The sequence below is a fragment of the Takifugu flavidus genome, chromosome 11 (assembly GCF_003711565.1).
Source record: "Takifugu flavidus isolate HTHZ2018 chromosome 11, ASM371156v2, whole genome shotgun sequence".
NCBI classification, from domain to species: domain Eukaryota; kingdom Metazoa; phylum Chordata; class Actinopteri; order Tetraodontiformes; family Tetraodontidae; genus Takifugu; species Takifugu flavidus.
The window spans coordinates 10,565,004-10,584,614 of NC_079530.1; the positions used below are offsets into that span (position 1 = coordinate 10,565,004).

General features: G+C 45.2%; 1 protein-coding gene across 1 annotated transcript; it reads right to left on the minus strand.

The window, feature by feature from the left end:
- Positions 1-613: 613 nt before the first annotated feature.
- pcsk2 (proprotein convertase subtilisin/kexin type 2) lies at positions 614-18,933 on the minus strand. The gene is made up of 12 exons (XM_057047884.1): positions 18,343-18,933; positions 16,778-16,882; positions 13,096-13,209; positions 12,411-12,519; positions 12,255-12,292; positions 9,530-9,606; positions 8,528-8,616; positions 8,115-8,290; positions 6,507-6,722; positions 5,293-5,393; positions 4,176-4,403; positions 614-1,655 (listed from the first exon to the last, which is right to left on the minus strand). Exons 1-12 carry the CDS (start codon positions 18,523-18,525, stop codon positions 1,166-1,168), a joined length of 1,926 nt encoding a protein of 641 aa, XP_056903864.1. The 5' UTR covers positions 18,526-18,933; the 3' UTR covers positions 614-1,165.
- Positions 18,934-19,611: the final 678 nt, after the last annotated feature.

Here is a 19,611-nt window from a genome sequence, read left to right on the forward strand (position 1 = left end):
ATGCTACTTAAAAGTCATTTTAATGTCATTAAAGGTAATTTTCTCCGCTATTCTGTTCTCCATGGACATATTAGCTCTTCATGTTATGCTTCCATTGTAGCTGCATCAGATGGCAGGAAGTCCCTGCTTTAGGCTTCCAATGAAGGCACATTAAGGGGCTGAGATCAACAACAGACCAATTCCAATCTCCTCAACCTTTCTAAAGAGACACATTTTTGGTTGTAATACTACTTTTGAAATCATTTTTTTTATCATTATTTGAAAAAAAGTTAAAACAGACTTACAGTTAACTATTTATTAATGCATCTAGTTACAAAGTAACAACACCTGGCTGCCACCATAATAAGTGTGTGCTTGTAGCCTGAATGCCAGAGTAAAAATCCACTTTCCTTTATGTCAGGTTTTTTGCCTGGTTGGACAGAAAACCCTGCTGGATCTCGGCCCACCAGGGCTGGATTTGTGCAGCCCTGCTTTAAATCGTGCCCCCCCCGCTCTGAGTGTATTGCCTATACATCCCACCGGGTGGGAGAAGACTTCAGTCTAATGTCCATATCATTAATACTAGAATAACGAGCGTCTACTGTTAAAACATTTTTGGAAATCACGCCAGAGATTTAATAAACAGCTGAATATATTTATTATAGTATACATCCAAGATAATGAAATAGGGGCTGTGAACCACAGGCTGCCAAATGAATCACTCACTCCCATTCTTCTAAATATAAACAGCGCATGTCACATAAAAAAATATAAACAGAAAGAAGTAGCACTGTATCATTTGCAAGATATTAAACTTTAAGTAGAATGGCACAGAAAAATAATTTACACACACAAACTGTACAACAGTTGGCAGAAGAGATGTGGAACAGGATGGAGCAGTCTGGCTCTAAGTACAGTTCTATGGGATGTTTAATAAAAATCTGCTGATACGGCTTGTTTTTCTTCTACAACAGATGGTGAAAGGTTACATATTCTTAATCAACTTTGGGTTACAAGAGACATTCATTGAAGGTGAGGCGAGGGCGATTAAGATGCACAAAACCAGGTGTTGAAAAGAGGGAAGCAAAAGAGTGCGGAGAAAGGAAGGGGCAATGGGAGTTACAGGACAGACCAAGGCTGAAGAAATATGGGAAGGTGAACGATCGGGCAAACATGCAGATGGGTTTCAGTTGGTTTTACTCAGCAAGCTGTTCAGACTTCTCTCCACGGCCTCGTCCAGCTCCTCCTCCAGCTCTTCCTTTTTAGACATGGCCAGTTTGGACTTATAATCACGTACTATCTGGTCTATATAAGGGGCACTTTGTGTTCCGTGCAGCATGAGGGTCCACTCCTTTAGGACACCGTGCTGTGGCTCCTTACCCTGAAAGCCCACCTCCAGAAGCCAGGTCCCACGGGGGTCTTCCCCCCAGGTGTGGGTGGTCATGAAGGGCCACTTGTCGAAGCCCACCTTGGCGTCGTCGTCACGGGGCCTTCGACTTAGCAGAATGGACTTTGTTCCCATGGGGGAGGTCATGTTGATGTTGAGGTCGCCACGGCGACTGGCGTTGACCGTGACCACTGCCTGAACGTGCTCCAGGTAGCGGACAAAGTTGTCCTTGCCCTGGCAGGCCTCGGTGTTGATGGCCAGCACTAGCTTTCTGCCAGATTGGATTTTACTGGTAGGAGAGAAAACAGAGAGAAATGTGGGTGGCAGAAAAGGCAACTTCAGACTCAAAATTGAACAAAATGAAGGGAAATACTGGGGCAGAACCACTGCAATAACAGAATAAATGACTTTCAGCATTCATCTCTGTGAGAATGCATGAAAAAAAGAGTGATTTTTCAGTCCATTTGCAGCACACTCAGTCCTGTCTTCCTTTTTTCCCCACTAATTACAGTGCTCGACCTATTTTTCCTATAGAACCACCCAAACCTGACAAAGACAGACCTCAATTTCAGCCTGTCACAATAACAGTGGTGACTGTCTTCTCACAAAGACAGCAAAACAATACATTGATGATGCCGGGTCATATCTTATAATTAATGCTGCAAGACACCCAAATATAGACAATATTATATTGCAAGTTTAAATTAATCCATCCACCTATATCAGTGATTCTGTGAATGTGTGATTTAGTGCCACCTAGCTTTCGTGGGCGGCATTGCAAGGCAGAGTTAAACAAGAAATAATAACAATAATCATATGATTATAAAAAGAACAATAACAGCAATTAATAGAATGTACTATGTGCTGGAAACAGTTCAAGCTGATTTTCCTCGCACTCTCTCTCTCTTCTGAGAATGGTTTTGTACAGAACCTTGTGTAAAAGCTGCTCTCTGTATTGACTTGGCTGTGCGGTCAAGGAGACAACCTGCTGTTCATCTCTTAGGATGAAGGAAAGAAAAGAGGGACAGCAGGGCAGGGGTGGCTGAACAATATGTGGAGGCGTAATAATGTTATTAAATGCCAAGGCTGAATCGCGGTGGTCGAGAATCATCCATGGCAACTGGGATGAGACGCAGCGTGCGAAGAAGTCATGTGGACTCACATCCTGTTAGAGAAATGAGGAATCGATCGTCCCACTGAGCTCAAAGGGGTGATTAAGAACATTCCCAAATGCAACACTATACTGCGCATTTCTCTCCAAAAATGGGACGAACTCTTGACCCCAGACTAATTATCCAGACAGATAATGTTTATGATTAATTAAACTAAAGTAAAATAAAAGTTCTCCTCTGGCTAAGTGAGCTCCAGCTGGCCAGAGCAGATCTGTGCCGAGCAGTGTGTTTGTGAACACTTCTAATGGTGTTTATTGCTTCTCTCTGGCGACACATTATGATAAGAGGGGGGCCCTGTTGTAATTATATCTGTATTGCAATAGAGGCAGAACAAGCCCTGTGGCGCTGCCACGGCGACACTGAGCTGATGAGGAACATGGCAGCAATGTGGGGGTTTTGAATGAGGAAAGACCTATAAACTCCTTTAAGAGCAGATATTTTAGTTTTTATACATGTCGGGGCACTCTAGCCACCACCGTTTGAATGCGTCATCCTCAGGGACGCAATAAAAGCAACATGTCTGTGAGAAGAGGTGCCTCCTTTTAGACGCCAAGTCGAGCGCCCACGCAGCACGCAGTCGTGACTACATGGGCTTCGGAGCGGTGATTAGAAAATGAAATAAGGAACGGGTTGATTTTGGGGGGGGGGGCATCTTATTCAGTGTGCTTTTATCTTTACCCACATGCTGGCACAGTGGCAGGGTCAGGTTAGAGGAAAGACTCTTGAAATCTCCTCCTCGCTGCCAGGATGGAGCTCTTGACAAGACAGCTGCATTTGAGATCTATGGAGGTAATTCTGCCATTTGTTGTCTCCAAGGTCCAGTCGGTAATTTGATCATTTTCAACACTAGAAAGGAGCTTCAGTAGCACAGACTGCTATTGTATTAGCACAAGAAAATTAAATAAATGCTGCAAGCAGCATGGCTTTCTCACATTTTGTCCACACATTGATTCAAGGCGATGCAAAACTGAGTATTTATAGAATAAAACTGATGGGAGGGCTGAAAAGAGAGGGAGTCATTACAAATTCATCTGCAGCCTCAGTATGATAGCAATGTGGATTTATAATGGGAATACTCTGTCATCATTGAGCCTACAAACCCCAGCAGCCACCATTGTCCCAGGTCTCCCTCTGAGACTGGGGGATAAAGACGAGGGGGAATTTGGTCACCGTGCGCTGTGCAATTTGATTGAGATAGCTCTGATCAATTTGTTCGTTTTGACAAAGCTGAGACAAAATTGCAAATTACAGAGCAACATTCAGAACAAGCTATGTTAGCATAGGCTAACCATACTCTTGCCATACTCTCTCATACTATAATGATGTTACACAACATCAGTCATCAGTCATTCCTGTGGGCAGGTCCGAAAACATGAACTAATTTCCACCTGTCAGGTTATCAGTCGATGTCATTATTCCTCTGACGGATCATCAGACGCAGCAATTACAGGGTTATGAATAGGACACTCCCATTGTAAATGTGGAATTGAATTAGGCGGTGGTGGGATTGCCCAATAATTAGATGAGAAAGACTTTCCTACTCTGTATTTTTGGTTTTCTAAAATCTTGGCAGGAACCTGTCGAGATGGCAGCATGTGTTCTGACCTAATGAAATGTCACATTTGAAACAGACTCACTGGGATTCCTGGATGGATCCGGCGACGCAGTGGAAACGCTCAGGCACCGTTTTCCAGTCCTTGGCCATTTTCACCATCCCCCCAGCGTCCAGCACGCCGTAGCCAAACAGGTGGTTAAACTCCAGACCCACGCCGTTCCTCCTCCACTGGTGAACCTCGTCGTGGAGTTGGTTCCTCTTGGAGGTCAGCACAGACAAGTGCTGCATATCCCTCCATGTCAGGTTGGGGCTGGAGCGGGAAATCAAGACAAATCATTTATCACTGAGTGCTTTTGAGGTGGTTGACTTTGCATCTCCCTCCGTTATCCAGCTGGTGGCAACAGCTTTGCTACCAATGACTCACTGACTCCCCCTTTGACGCCGCTTGAGAGTGTTTGGGCAGTAAAAAGGCCGCGCACTCATCCCCAACAGCCTCGTGAGGTATTTGGTGGCAAAGGGGACAAGTAGGCGTTCATCCTAACAGCGGCATCATTACCGTGTGTGCACAGCAAACAGCCTTTCTTTGCTCAGCTCCACTCGGCGGTGTCAGTTAATGGCAGGAGAATCCTGACAGGCTCGCATGTGAAAAATGAAGTCGGGGGAGGGAGCAGCAATGGCTCTCCGGGGCTGGAGGAGCAGCGATTCCTCAGATTCTACTGCAGATTTGACGTACTAATGCGATTTCATGTGGGCGGGTCTGCATCCATGCAAATGTTTCCATTTTGTTTATCATCCACAAGGACATCAGAACAATCCACTCTAGACGCCCATTGAAGCTATGAAATCCTAGTTAGCCTGCATTAGCCGCAATAAGTGCATCCAGGAAGTGGTAACTCCTGAAGAAACTGACATAGATTCCAGAGACCTTGTTTTTTATGGTGTTTTATTTCCCGCTCTACTTATGGCTGTGGTAATGTGAGAGGGATTGATAAACGTCATGAGAATGCAGACTGACGGGGGGAGTCAGTGACATTGATATGCTGTAAATGTCTGAGACTGCAGCTCTGAATACAAAACACAGCTGAAAGCACCCATTGTTTAGAGGGCAGCTGATGTGTTCCTGGTATTCTCATCCGACTGTGTTTACACTGATATAAATAATGAGGCTCGTTAGAGCTGCACGGACACGGTGCACATACTTAGCTTCTAGGGCCAGAGCAAAGACACCGGCCGCCTCAGGAGCCGCCGCCGAGGTTCCAGAGTGACGTAGCGTGCAGTTCCCGTACAGGTCTGTGGTTGCCTGAAACAACCCAGGAACCAGACAGAACTTCATGAGCGATTGTGCTGCACACAGCCCCTTTTTCTTTCATCCTTTTCCTATTGTTGGGCTGTTGGAGGGTAAATCTCCAACCCTGTTAGCCTCTCCTTAATGTTGAATCTCCCGGGTAATCAGGTGGTACCTCCTGTTTCTTCACCTTCACCCCCTCACTTTCCCCATCTCATTACCTCCACTTCCTCACTCAATCACTTTATTTACTGAGATCGGTCCTGCTGCTTTGGGCAAATGTTCATCATTTACGACATTCGAGAGACGTCTGACGAAAAAATAGAGTATATATGTATATAATAAAAGACTGAAGCTCAGCACAGAAAAAGAGCAAACATGTTGGTTTTCACCTAATAAGCAATAAATTATTTAATTTAGTGCCTAATTAGAAATGACAACAGACTGACTGGGCTACCCTGGGGAGGATCTTTGGCTCTGTCAACAGCCAAAGGTGATTTGCATAATCACAAACACAAACACTGTCACCCAGTTTGTACATGGGGGGAACTCTGTTTGCAGACAAGAATTTTATCCAACTGCATCTGATTTGCATGCAGGGCAGATTTAGCAGCTTTATTATTTTTTATTAAGAAGTGGAAGGAATGATAGCTGGATATGATACAGGAATGCATATTTGCTAATAGCAGCCAATGAAGTCTTGCAATCACCCTAATTTTGCTTTTCATGTTCTAAAAACACAGATGCTGCTTTAAAGTTGAATTATACCGTTGCTCCAAGCAAATGTGGCAAAATGCCACAGACAGACGTCCAGCAAAATAATAAAATAGAAAGACTCCTGCCACAGATGGGGTCCATTTTTATCAAACCCTGTCAGCATCCACGGCATAAAAGCTTCCCAGGTCTGAAGGTTCACGATCTCATCAAATTTCCTGAAAGGCCCCAGATTCACTCTCTGCTGCATTGAAAGGAAGCATCTTTTTTTCCTCCAAGCTATAAATGAGCTTTAAAAAATATATATGTTCTTTGAATGCTGAAAGCTCACGAATCCACTGAAACTAATTTCGACGAAATGGTATTTGAAGAAGTTTTCAGTCACGCGGAACTTTGGCCCGGTGGAGCACTCACCACTCCGGCCTCTGGGTTCCTCTTGCGGCCGTTGCTGAAGGTGGAGGCCAGGGTGGAGGAGCAGCTCTCGTCGTACAGGGCCGTGCGGCCGTCGTTGATGGCCGAGTTGATGGAGATGGTCCACATGCTTGAAGCATAGCCGTCGCAGTTGCAGTCGTCGTAGCTGCCGCCGTCTCCCGAGGCCCACACATAGATGCTGCCCTTGCCTCCACGCCCCTTAACAAGAAAGATGCCATCATCACAGAGTTAAAAGACCATATTACCAGTGAAAAGAGAGCCGGGAGTACGAGTTCTTCTTCTGCTTTACTGAAAGGAGGCGCGTGTGTGTTGTTAGCGATGGCAAATAAATGCTAAACAAACCAGACCCCATGCTCCCTGGTAGTTGCTCGACGAGAAATCAGAACGACTCACAAACAGTCAATTTGCCTTTGACACCATATGAAAAACACCAAATATATATAACTTCAGAGCCTCGGGCTGTGCAGCTTCTCTTGATGCGAAACAATTCACACCGACAGTCTGTCAGCCCGGCTTTCATAAGGTAACCCAAAGGAAATAACGAAGGAGTAGATTCATTTAAAATAAGCGGTCATTCATTTACATCACCACACTTCCGCAGCAGTTCTGCATCACATGATTCAAATTGGAAAGTTTGCTGAACTCTGAACATTATTGATGGTGCAAATTCTACGTTTTGAAGTGTAGCATGCATCAAAGCCTTTTTTTTAAAGAGAAGTTGCTGTTAAAGTCAGTTGAGATTGAGTTTGTTCCTACCAGTGTGTCCTGTCCCCAAGAGAGACTGTACCCAATCATTGGTCTGTTTAATAGCTGTCTAAATATCGATTGGATGTCGCCACAAACAGCAAAAATCCTCCCCTGATTTACAAACATGATGTAAATGTAAGCCGCCGGCTACAGTCTCCTGTAGGAGACAACAAAGTGCTTTAATTTACTGCACATCGCCGTGTATTTCAATTATCGCTGCCAATTTGCCAAACCACAGTCGTGTTTTAGACGCCAACAACAAGCCGCTCTGCCTGGCTCAACTGTTAATTTAACATAATGTGCTTTTTGCACAGTGCCCATGATGTTGGTTTGCTGGTAGCCGTTGTAAGTGATCATTAGAATCTAACAGATTGCAGAGTGGCGGCTTGATTGGTTGTTCGCAGATTACAGCTTCTTCCTTCTCAGCCGGAGACGAGGAACCTTCACCAGCCTGATTCTTGGCTGTTCTGTTGTAAATGGAAATCTGAGGCAGCAACTAGAACTTGTAGGTTAGAACAGCATAACTAGTAGCAGGAAACTGATGGAGTGCACAACAAATCAACCGAGATTTCAACTTATGGGAACGCCAGCGATACACTTCAGGTGGTTGTTGATGAGCCAAGAACATCAAAACTGAAATGTTCTTATGACCCCAGCATGCACATGGAGCACTAAAAAGGAACTGGACACCATGTGACACCTTGTTTTAATTAGATTTACAAAGACAGCGGACCTCCACATTTTTCTGGCGCCCCAGTGGACACAAAATCGTTACTTTATTGAAAAGAAACTCACAGTAACTCGGCCTTTATTATAGCTGTGATAGCTTTATTGCCATCTTACCTTGTTGACACCGTCAGCCATGGCCTGCAGCGTGAGCTCTCGGGGCCCATCCACCGTCTTGCCATCATCGGTGGGCCCCCAGCTGGCGCTGTAGATGTCGATGAGCTGCGGCATGTGGCTGATGGACGACGCCTCAATGACGTCAGTCATGAAGGGTTGATCCAGCATCCTGATGCCTAAAAGAGTGACGCGTGAACACGCGTCGGGCTTGTTTTCAAACGGTAAAAGACTGATCCAGATTCTGTCCATATTTGCCCATTTTCTGACTCAGACATGCAGCTTCTACATCAGCCTTCATCCCACACCTGATACCGTCACCCTACCGCCATCCAAGCCACAATTTCCCTGACACCGCCGTCGGCTCATTGATATGCTTATCTCTGTCTGGGTTGGAGCTGTAATGTGACACACACCTGCCACCTTGGAGCTGTACGCGACTCCCACACCGCAGATGTTGTTGTTGGCTGCTGCAGACACCTCTCCAGCACATCGTGTGCCGTGACTGGTGAGGGTAAAAAGCAGAGAATCATTTTCGGGAGAACATTTGCATGATTTTGCATGAATTTACATAAACGGCAACAAAGGCGCTAAATATTAAATCATATTTTCAAATGGGAAACAGATTTGTTTTTCTATGATAATGAGTTTATCTGAAGAAGAGATTTTGTCTGTGTGAAACAGACCACATGAATTATCCATTTGTCCGTCAATCATCTTAGACCGGCTCGATGTGTTTGCACATATCAGCGCTCCGTAAGCGCCATGCGGTGTCTTTCTATCTCTCCATCCCTCCGCTCCCCACAGAGATACTGCAACCCCTCTCTCCCAGCATCCTTTGCTACAGCCAGGCAGCTATTTATAACATCCAGATGATTAGCCAGCGAGTTGAGCCCGACAGTCAGCAACCGCTAAACTGCCAAACCCAAATACTGCATCCTCTCTCTCCCACGCAAACACACACACACACACACACACACGCACACACATACAAACACACGCTTGACTGAGGTGTGCAAAGGAGGAGGAGGTCAGGAAGACAGAGAATATATTTTAGGCTTTGTTTTTCGCCTTGCCATGTGTAGCTGAGGCAGTGGATCACCCTGTGTGAATTGAAGATGGAGGCCAGATAAGGCGCTATCAGACAGAAGGTCACCACTGTGAACACTGCCACCATAAAAGGAGACTCCGCTCTCACTGGTGCTCCTTTTTACTTTATCTCCTCCGTTAGAGAAGGTAATTATGGCCATTGTACCTTCTATTATGTTGTGGTGCAGCTCTGTTTATACCCTACCATTATGTCTGAAGTTAAAAAAAAAAACAGAAAAGAAAAGATGATGGGCCCGGGCTCCCGGAGCGCGGAGAGTGCACATGCACACGTGTGTCCACACAAACAGATACGGATGGATGGTCTTTACCTGTTGAACCAGTCATCTGTGTAGCGTGGAAATGGGAACGGGTCATTGCTGCTGAAGTCGTAGCTGGCATCGGCATTCTGCAAGGACCAAATGGAGGCGCTCACCAATCAATCAGGACAGAAGGAGAGAAAAAAGAGAGACCAAAGTGGGGAGAGGGAGATTTCGCAGTGAAGTGCTAACCGCTATCTATGTTAGCTATTGTGTTACAGGCGTAGCAGCCTTGATGAAGGTTAGTCTTTCTTTCTTTTGTGTGCCAAAGGTCAGGGATTTCAGCCTGCTGTGACCTTTACACCCCACCACCACACACACACACACACTTGGCCCACGTGTATCTTCCGCCGCACAGCCACGAGGGTGTTTTAAAGCTGCGGCCAGACACCAATGAAGAGCAGGCAAAAACAGCAAAGGTTTATTGGCCCAGTGGAGGAACGTGATTATTGCAGTCTGGAGCAGGTCATTAGAGGAAAGTGGAACTGCTGAAGTGGATATCTATTTTTATTTTCCATTAAATTTTATTAGCCGCTCTGAGGACACATTTGGGGTTTAGTGCATGCATTCCAGACGATGTGGTGCAGGATAAAGGACCGGATTTAAAATATATTAAACTTTATGTGAAACATGTAACTGGCAACAAGATTGCAACATTTTATTGATCCTGAATGTCTCACCTCAGCTTCCATCTGCTTTCAGCTCTAACACATGCACACAGAATTTTATATGAACTGTGGATGGTTCATTCTTTATACATGAGCGCACGGCTCTCCTGTGCGGAGGTGGCGGTGCGTTTGTGTGAGTGTGTGTCTTAATCTGGCTCTTATCTTCCTCTGGTGTCCAGTGAGGAACAGGATACTGGATCATGTCCTGTTTCAGCCACCTCATTATTTAACTAGGACCTTTGAAGAGTGTACTGAATGATTTAGACCAATTTAAACTCTACTTGATCAGTATCTTACTTTAGGTTCATTAGATATTTGGTCAGCTTTTATTCTTAGCCTTTAAAAAAACCATCAACAACAGCGGACTTTCCACCTTAAAACGATTCAATCTCCAGAGTAAGAATCAGCCCTGACTGGTCTGGTGTCTGTCCTACAACCATTTACCTCATCATCAACAACAAATTTAAATATTTGGCAGGGAGAACCTTGAGTATACAATTCAGATAAGCTGACAAAAGGTTGCAAAGTATCATGTGATATGTTCCAAAATGCTGGTGAAGTCATACAAAGTCCACCTTTCAAGAGAGAACACCGAGAGGAGCTACCGTACTTTTGCAAAGAGAAACATTGGAAGAAAAAGAGCAGGTGGCAACGTAGCGTTCCCAGAATCTATTTTAGGAGAATCCTCCTCACAAACATCCTCAACCTGCATCATGGCTGCACAAAACAACTTGTCTTTGAGACTAAGATGGGAAGAAAACCTCTGTGATTGAGGCTCTTGGCCCTCAGAAGTCCTCCAGCTGTAGGGCAGCGAAACCCAATACGTACTGATGCATGAATGATGCAAACAAGGAGATAAACATGGAGAAGAAAGTAAATGATTCCTAGCTGCTGTGGTCCCTTATCAAAGTCCCACAATGGTGGTTTTCAGTGAACAGAACAGCGGATCGCAATTTCTCATTTCTGTGGTGTAATAGAATTTGGAGGTGTTTTTATTAACCTGAATATGAGCTGAAGTGTTTTCAGATAAATTCACCATGAAATTGGCCTACCAAGTTAGAGATTTTGTCCCCCCAGGTTAATTTCTCATATCAGTGTTTATCTTGGGAGCTGTTAAGTGTGATCATCACAACAAAGGTAGAAACAACCACCACCCCTGCATATTTGCCAGAACAATGCAGCTTCACGCAGCACCTAGGGATGCACACCGTTGCTAATGTGATCAACACACCAAGTTTCGCCTTGTTGTTTAGCTTATTGTTCTGTATTAGGAGGTCTTTGTGGATCTGCGAAACACCATGACAACAGAGGCAAAACCAGACTACATATGTAGCATCTTTCCTTTCAGAACACACTCCCACAAACACACACCACACAATCCATCAATCCGGTGGCATAATGCCCCAGCTGCGACCGAGTGTTATTTTTGAACCGCGGCTGATTTCTGAGAACTGCATGTGAGCAGTGTGTTGTAAAGCTGCACCTTAGCGTAAGATTAAGGGAGTCATTGTGAAAAAATTATATAACAGAGATAAAATATAGTAGATATATAATAGAGAGATATAATAGAGAATACAAGTAACATTTCTAAGGGTTTGACTCACTCTTTTTAAGCGCCTGTGATTTCCCTGCAGATAGCACTTGTATGGGTGTAAGATGATGACATCATGTTGTCGGACATGATGGAACGTCATCGTGAAGTAACACAACGTTATTTCCATCCTTGTTCAATCTAGCAATGCATCGTGTCCTTTACAGTTTTATCAGTATTCTGGAGCTACGGCGTCACATTATGCCTTGCCAACTACCCCGCCATTATCTCTGCTCCTGACAGATCGGCCTGCCGTTGTGCCCGAACAGCGCAGTGTGCATTAACATTAAACAGCTCGGCTGGCCGACCGCCTGCCCCCGCAGCTTCAGGGGAGGGCGCAGGGAGACGCGAAGCTGCTTGAAAAGCACCTGTCATTGCCAAGGGCGGCGAATATAATGCCTGTTACGGTTAATCCGCCCAGCGACGTGCACCCCAGCTTTACCGGTACGGCAAGAAGGAAATGCAACTGTGTACTCACATAGTTCGATGCCAGGTCTGGGTGCAGGTAGTCAATGCCTGAAAGGTGAATTTGATCAAATATTGATCAGAATTTTGTGTTTCACTAAATAAATGCAACAAATTCTTTGCCATCAAAGGGCATCAAAAGGGCCATAAACAAGCAATTAATACTCACCATCGTCCATGATTGCGATGGTCACGCCTTTTCCCGTGTAGCCCAGTTGCCATGCTTCAGCCACATTAAGATCCAGCCCGGGGGTGCCGTCCGCTTGGCCTGTGTTTATCTGGTCACGGATGACAGTGATATGCATGACTCATGGCACCCAAGTGGGAAATTCCATCAACAAACAAGAAGTGTTTGTGTGTTTTTAACTCCGAAATCTGCTTTAACGTCAGATTGTGATGAATCACAGCTTTTCCTGAGGGTGTGGGGGTCCTGTGTTGGGTCCCTGCCGTGACCTAGCTACTCTTTAGCTACATAGTAGACACTACAAAGAGCGTGTGTGCATGCACGTGCGTGTATGGGAAGGGGAGAGAATACAGCTGGTGGGTGGGAAGGAGGTCAAAATGCGAAGTAAAGGTCAGAGATATGCCACGTTCCTCTGATCTTCCTGATGAATGGGGGAAGGCATGCCGCTCTATCGATGTCCCCGTCGCCAGGAGTAAACAAGCGCGGAGGCGTGAATGCGCTGATGAGCTGGCACGGGCAGTATTGGTTGGGCTAATTAGAGAATAAATAATAGCACTGATTCAGGGAGTCACAGAGAATATGCCTGGCTTCTGTGTAATTAAGGTGGAAGAATATGGGACGGTCTTAAAGGTCAGGCAGCGAGCAGGCAGACGCCGGGCTGATTACTCACCAAATACCACTGTTTGGTGAACAGAGGATCGCTCATGTTGACTTCAATGTCGTCGATATTTCTGTAGCCTCGCTTCTGACGGCTGAACCCCTCTTGCTCGAAGACATCCTTCACCTGCGGAGGCAGCATCAGGTCAGGGTCACAACCGGCAGTTAACAAAGAGGTCACGTCGAACAGGCATCGGTGCACGGTGAACGCTGCACCGCGCACGGGAAATCGGCAAACACGGGGAGGGGAAGGACCTTCATATCAGACACTCTTTATCTCCTAGTCAGAGGAGCTGCAGCTGGTGCCAAGGCTCTCACCGTCACACAAAAGTCTTTTTTTCCTCCATATTTGACTCACTGGAGACAGTTTAGAGTGAGACGTTTCCTGAGAGTGTCATTTAAATCACACAGGAAGGAGCACGTCAATGACGGGGATGCACGCCGCGCAGTCACACCGGGGCCTCCTTTAAGGTGGCGGCTGCCATCCAAAATAATTATGCGTCTTTAATAATGGAGTGTTGTCTAATTTTTCTTTTATTCAATTCCTGCTCCATTTTGAAATGCGAGCCAGAAACATGGCGCTTTCTCTTCTGTCAGCGCTCACGAGGACAAATCAGACGGTTGCCTTTTACACTTGAGGAGAGAGGCAAGATAATTCAATTTACTACAGTCTGTTAATACAAGCGTGCGAGCATGGCATTTATTGAAAAAAATAACAAAAATCCCACTTGTCACTGAGGTCTTGGGGATCTTGTCGGCTGTTTTCTGTCTCCCTTCTGATTCTGTTCTCCAGACCACACCTAAATGTATATCTTCAAACGACTGCATCTGTTGTTATTAATAAGGTGGTTTTGTTGATACTAAAAGGCAGCATTTTCAAGGGGTTTGTGCGACTGCGTCCTTCTGCCGTTGCAGATCTAGGGTGGAGAAACAGGCATTGTCTGACATGTTTACCATCACAGATAAGCCAGCAGAGCAGCACTCACGGTAGCAAAACAGGCAAAGTCAATTCATCCAGGTCTCTCTTTTACGGCACACTCTACGCAATCAGACTGCACACACACACTCTAAATGAGTGTATCAGTAAGTCGTTCAGACACAAAACCGCCCGAGAAATGAAATAAGTGGATTCACGTGTGAGTCTTTTGCTTTCAAATCTGATTTTTCGCTCTGGATTTTTGTTTTAATTGGGAGCATTTACAACGCCATAGGATTCCCATGAGGATGCATTAGCATTATCCCTGAGTTTAGCCTCACTTTCAGCTCAGCGTCTCTTGGCAGGAGAGTCGCCACCGCGGCAGAGAAAACATGTCAGTCTGCCCACTTACAACATTAACCGGTAACCACACGCCATCACATCACTCTCTGCTGTCTAACAATGCTTCTGTTCACTTCAAACACCATCCTCATTTCCCTGCTGGCTTGCACAGGCGAGCACATGTCACGGACCAGGGATACTCAGTCATTCTTAAAGATTTCAAGAGTCTGCTAATCACCTTTTCCTATTTCACACCCACTTCATTTTAAATTGATTGTAGGAGGAGATTTTGACATTGCCCCCCCAAAAAAGAACCGTGGTTAAGTGGACAGAAATTTGAAATGAACGCGCCGTGTTGAGGTAGCACCCCAGGTTTACAAATCTGTGATCTGTAGATCAATTAGCAACCTCGTAGCTTTAGATCACAACATGTCTTCCAGCCAACAAAGCAGATAAATCGTGCCAGGCAGGTCTTTGTTCCAGCTATCTAACACAACAGAAGAATAGCTCCTGGTTCCACATAGCAGCTGCAACTAGAGAATGTGCTCTGGTGACACATGCTGTAGGCTCGATGCGGGTCCCTTTCACTGTAAATTCAGTCCATTTAGCATTGAGCTACGCACATGACCTTTGTTGATTGCTAACAGTTGCATGCGGAAAAAGCTGACAGCTATTTAAAAAGATACATTGTCCTAGTGGGGTCTTCATCTTAAAGCATAGAGCTGTAGGTTTTATCAAATGGCTTGGATTTGATTAGATTAGATTAAAAGTGGCAGTAGCTATAGTGAGAACATCATACCAAATTTATTTTCATGTATGATTTGGGGTGAATTCACACAAGCATTGCTACCACAGCAGGTGGACCCTGATGCTGCTCCCCCGCCCAATCTCACCTACAACAGACCAGGTTTTGCTGAAAATGTTGAAATAGATATTTTATTCAAAAGCAAAGGACAGAAGAGGAAAGGGATGAAGAGAAGTATGAAGAACTATGGGGGAGTTAGAAGTGGGTCATCCTGTTCCGATAAGTCGATAAAGAACAGGACTCTTGGGGATTCTAAGAAATTCGCCCCCAGCTCATCCGTTACCGAAAGGCTCTGTGATTGTTACTCCTTGCAGACACCTTTTGCGCTGTTACAGGTGGAAAAGTGAGGCTCGTTCCCTGCATCATCCAGAAAGATGGAGGGAAGAGGCTTCCAAATGATAAACAGCCTCTATTAAATCAGACGAGCTGAGCAATCTATTCCAGAGAAGCACACAAATCAATAAGTGTGGTGCTGCATATGAGCATGTCAAGCATCTGATTAAAACCCAGCACCTGGAACACAGACCAGCTCATGTCCTCGCTGTCTCGCATCCATTAGCCGCATTAGCCTGGCAGAGAGGCTAGCATTTATTTTCATTAGCACTCCTCACAACTGCAATCAGATAGGTTAGTTGATTGTCTCCAGCAGGATCACCACTTTGTCAGCCTCCAGCACTGGACAGTATTAAAACCCAAAATGTGCTCAGCTCACAAGCAAAGCAGTCTGATTTACCTGGTTTAGCGCCCAATAACTAGTCTGTCTCTTTTTTCAAAAGGGGACTTTTCTGCTTTTCCTTTTTGTGTGTTTGGCTGACATTTAACAATCAGACGACGCCACTAGAACAGACATTTATCTCAGATTCGTGTTGAATCTCAGTGAGAAGCATACATGCCTTTGTTTTGCACAGCATTCATAAATACAGAGTAATTTTTCCATCTCTCGGCATCGTGAATCTCATCTGACAGCTCTTTGTTAAATTTTCCCTCTGCTCATGGAAAATATTGCAAACAATACGGTCATGACATTTTCTGTCTGATCTCTGTGAGGCATATTAAAAGCTGCGTGGATTGCTGTCTGGGTCATAACATAATGTCAATGAATCATAAAAATAAAAAAGCAAATTGTGCGATTCTCGCTGCATTTTGCTTCCGCGCAATCAGGCAAACTGGAAGGTGCTCATAGGAATAAATAATCAGTGTTTACTCCATATGATGAGTGCATGCATCACACTCAAATTACCTTCCTGCTTTAACATCCAAAAAAAAAACCTTCTGGATAAATCCAGGACCCTTTTAACCAAGAATATAAAGAATGGCTTCCACAGCAGCAGCAGCAGGCTGTCACATCTCCACCATTCCGCCACTTATCAGCTCTAAAATTAAGCGTTTTTTTCTCAAGGGCAGCTTGATTCAAAACTATATATTAGAGGGAAAAATCAATATAACATAGATATATGATGTTTACAGTTGGTAATGACTGAGTAATGAATTGAAAGAGCTCATTAAAAGCTCTGTCTTGATCCATGCACAACATGTAGGATAGGCATGAGACCCTGTCGCTGATCTTTCCAGGCTGAATAAATGAGGTTCATGGCACAGAGAAACATGCTCTGTTCTCCTGTGGACACTTACCCTGTTGTCTTTTTGGAGCTGCTGTCTTCTGTGCGTGCTGCGCTTATTCCTCCTCTTTGAAGCATCTTGAGGATAAAAGTGAAAGAGCCCCTCTCCGAAGGGAAGCTGGGTAGAAAAACAGAGGGAGCCGAGGTAGAGGTGAGGATGAGAGGCAAGAAATCACAGAGGCAAATGCGTAAAATGCTGGCTGGATGGTGAAGGAGGCCGGTGGGTCATTTGTCCAGGTGAGAACAATCACGCCGATTCCACCGGCTTTTCACCGAGGATCTATTTAAGGAGAGGAGCGCTGAAATCAACCGTAATAAATCACCAAGGCGGCCAAATGAGATGCAGCATCCAGAGCTTCCCCCAGCTGCAGATAAAAGCCCTCCGAATGCTTCAGAAGCACCAGGGTCAATCCTCAAAACGTACGCTTTTACGGCGCGGCTGTGGACACAAATATTCTTATTTCTGAAGAATTCATTCTGTCTTTCACTGCCTGGATCCTGCATTTGTTTCCCATAGGGTGCATACTGCATTAATATCTATACATATATGCCTACACCAGATGTATCTACACCTCACGATGGTTTACTTGAATACTGGCCGGTCTGAGAAACCATCCTCGCTCTGATTCTGTGTTTCAGTCTCATCAATTAATCAACAATAGAGGCTAATTCAAATGACATAGACATAGTTTAATGATGCATATCCCATTAAAGACAAATATAGCTGCCGATTACATAACCTGCGAGGCTGGAAGGCAGGGCATAGAGGGGTGGGAGGGGTGATGTACTGTCTAAGGAATAGAGATAGCCCTGGCATCACAGCTAAACCCCCCCCCCCAAAAAAAAAAAAATCCGTTACTTTCTTTGTTTGCTTTCTTTCAGTGCAGGAAAGGGGGGAGGCATCCGTCAGTAAACAGACCTGCTTCTGCTGGGGGGACTAAGGCTAGGGCTGATTTCACCCACACGGTTATTCACGTGGACGCGCTCTCGCCGACGGTGGAACTGTTTCCCAGGTCCAGCTTAAACTGATGATTTGCATCTTTTGACCTTTTGACATGTGGTGGCGCAGGGCTGCGTTTGGTGAGACATCAGCTGAGCTGATCGGAATGCCATCGTTGTCGTGTCAGGACTTGCTCGTGTTCGGCAACGTGGAGAAAGCTTCATCTTTTGTGTCCAGAGATGATCTTATCCATGTCAAGCATGAGCTCAGAAGTGAAATTCAGCGTTTATTAACAGACCTGTACAGAACAGACTAACATCCTGTGTGATTTTCTCCCACAGAAAACCTGCCTTGTCCTGTTTCTCCAAGCTGGCTGGAGGTTTAAATAAATCTCCACAGGAGGCCACAGGCCAGTGGGGAAACCTACTGGCCAGGACCTGCGATTTACTGGAGATGACGTATTCATACCTAGTAAATCAAACCAAAACGGAGCCTTTGGCGTAGTGATCCGCACCGTTGGGTTTTAGAAAACATTAAACACGGGTCATTTTTTTGACTGAAATAATCTTCCATATGATTCCGATTTAGATTGATCAAAGTTGCGCATGAGGGAAACAGACAAACACGCATCTCCTCACCTTTCTTGCACTCTGAAACCCGTGCTGAGTTGCAAGTTGGTGCGCCTCGTCCTGTGCGTCCCCGCGCAGCTGAACCAGGAGATGGTCCGTGATGGCACCGTGTGCAGGCTGCGTCGAGAGCAGCAGCGCATTCAGCAGCACCATCCATCCCGCCGCTGTCCCGTGTCGGGGAGACCCGCGCATCGTGTCCGGCTGCTGTCAGTCCGCCCGTTTGCCTGTTCGTCGGGCGGGGGTGGGGGGTGGAAAGATCAGTGTACGGGATGCTCCTCGCTAGAGAAGAGGGTGAGGAGGAAGAGGAGGATGCGCGGATGTGGCGAGGGGGTCGAATCAAAGCATCTCCTCGGCGCCAGCTGGTGAGACCAGTGGAAGTTGGATTTCGTCGGGGTGGAGCCGCTCAGGCTGGGTGGTTCGAGTTGGGGGACGTTGTGTGGAGCCAAAGCTGCATCCTCAGCTTTCTATCTCTCTTCCTCCTCCTCCTGCTCTTCTCCTCTCATCATAATTCATTTACCTAGCTCGGGTACTCGGTGAACGTGACGTTGTACCAATGGGCTCCGGCGGGTGTGACCCCATTCGTTTCCTCCCCGGATGAGCTCCGAGACACTTACCAGCACCTCGGAGAATCTCCTCTCAGCGAAATCTTACTCCCTGCATTTTTTTTTTTTTTTTTTTTTTTTTTTGGTGGGGGGTAAAGAAAAAGCAAATACATCCACCCAAGTACGCATGCGGTGACCTTCTTAAAGTTCTACCTCACAAATGTAACAGTTTTACAATATTCCGCGGCACTATTCCAAGCGGATGAATATCACCGACTACAGCCTTATTTATTTAATCTTGCGCTACATTAATAGCATAATTTTATATGCGTCGATAATCAGAAGGGTATGTTTGTCTCAGTCAAATATGTAATGCATCACGTGGAAATAAATGAGCAGCTGGTAAAATTATAAAACTAAAATGGCCACGCTCGATTTATTTTCATTTTTTCCCTATTTACTTGCGCCTCAATTGAAGTTACTGATAGATTTCTATTAATCTTTAAACTGAACAATCATTTCGGTGGGGCCCACTGACATTTGTTTATGGTGGCACGGAGCAGATAGTTACATTTATTATGTATGCTAAATATTAAACTGTCAGTAGTCATATTGAATGTGAGATCTTATCTGGTTGACTATTGCGCAATAAAGCTGCCGTTTGTTAAATTGATGAAAACATAACGGTATAAAAACACATCTGACCATTACATCAGTTTAAAAATAATAAAAATTA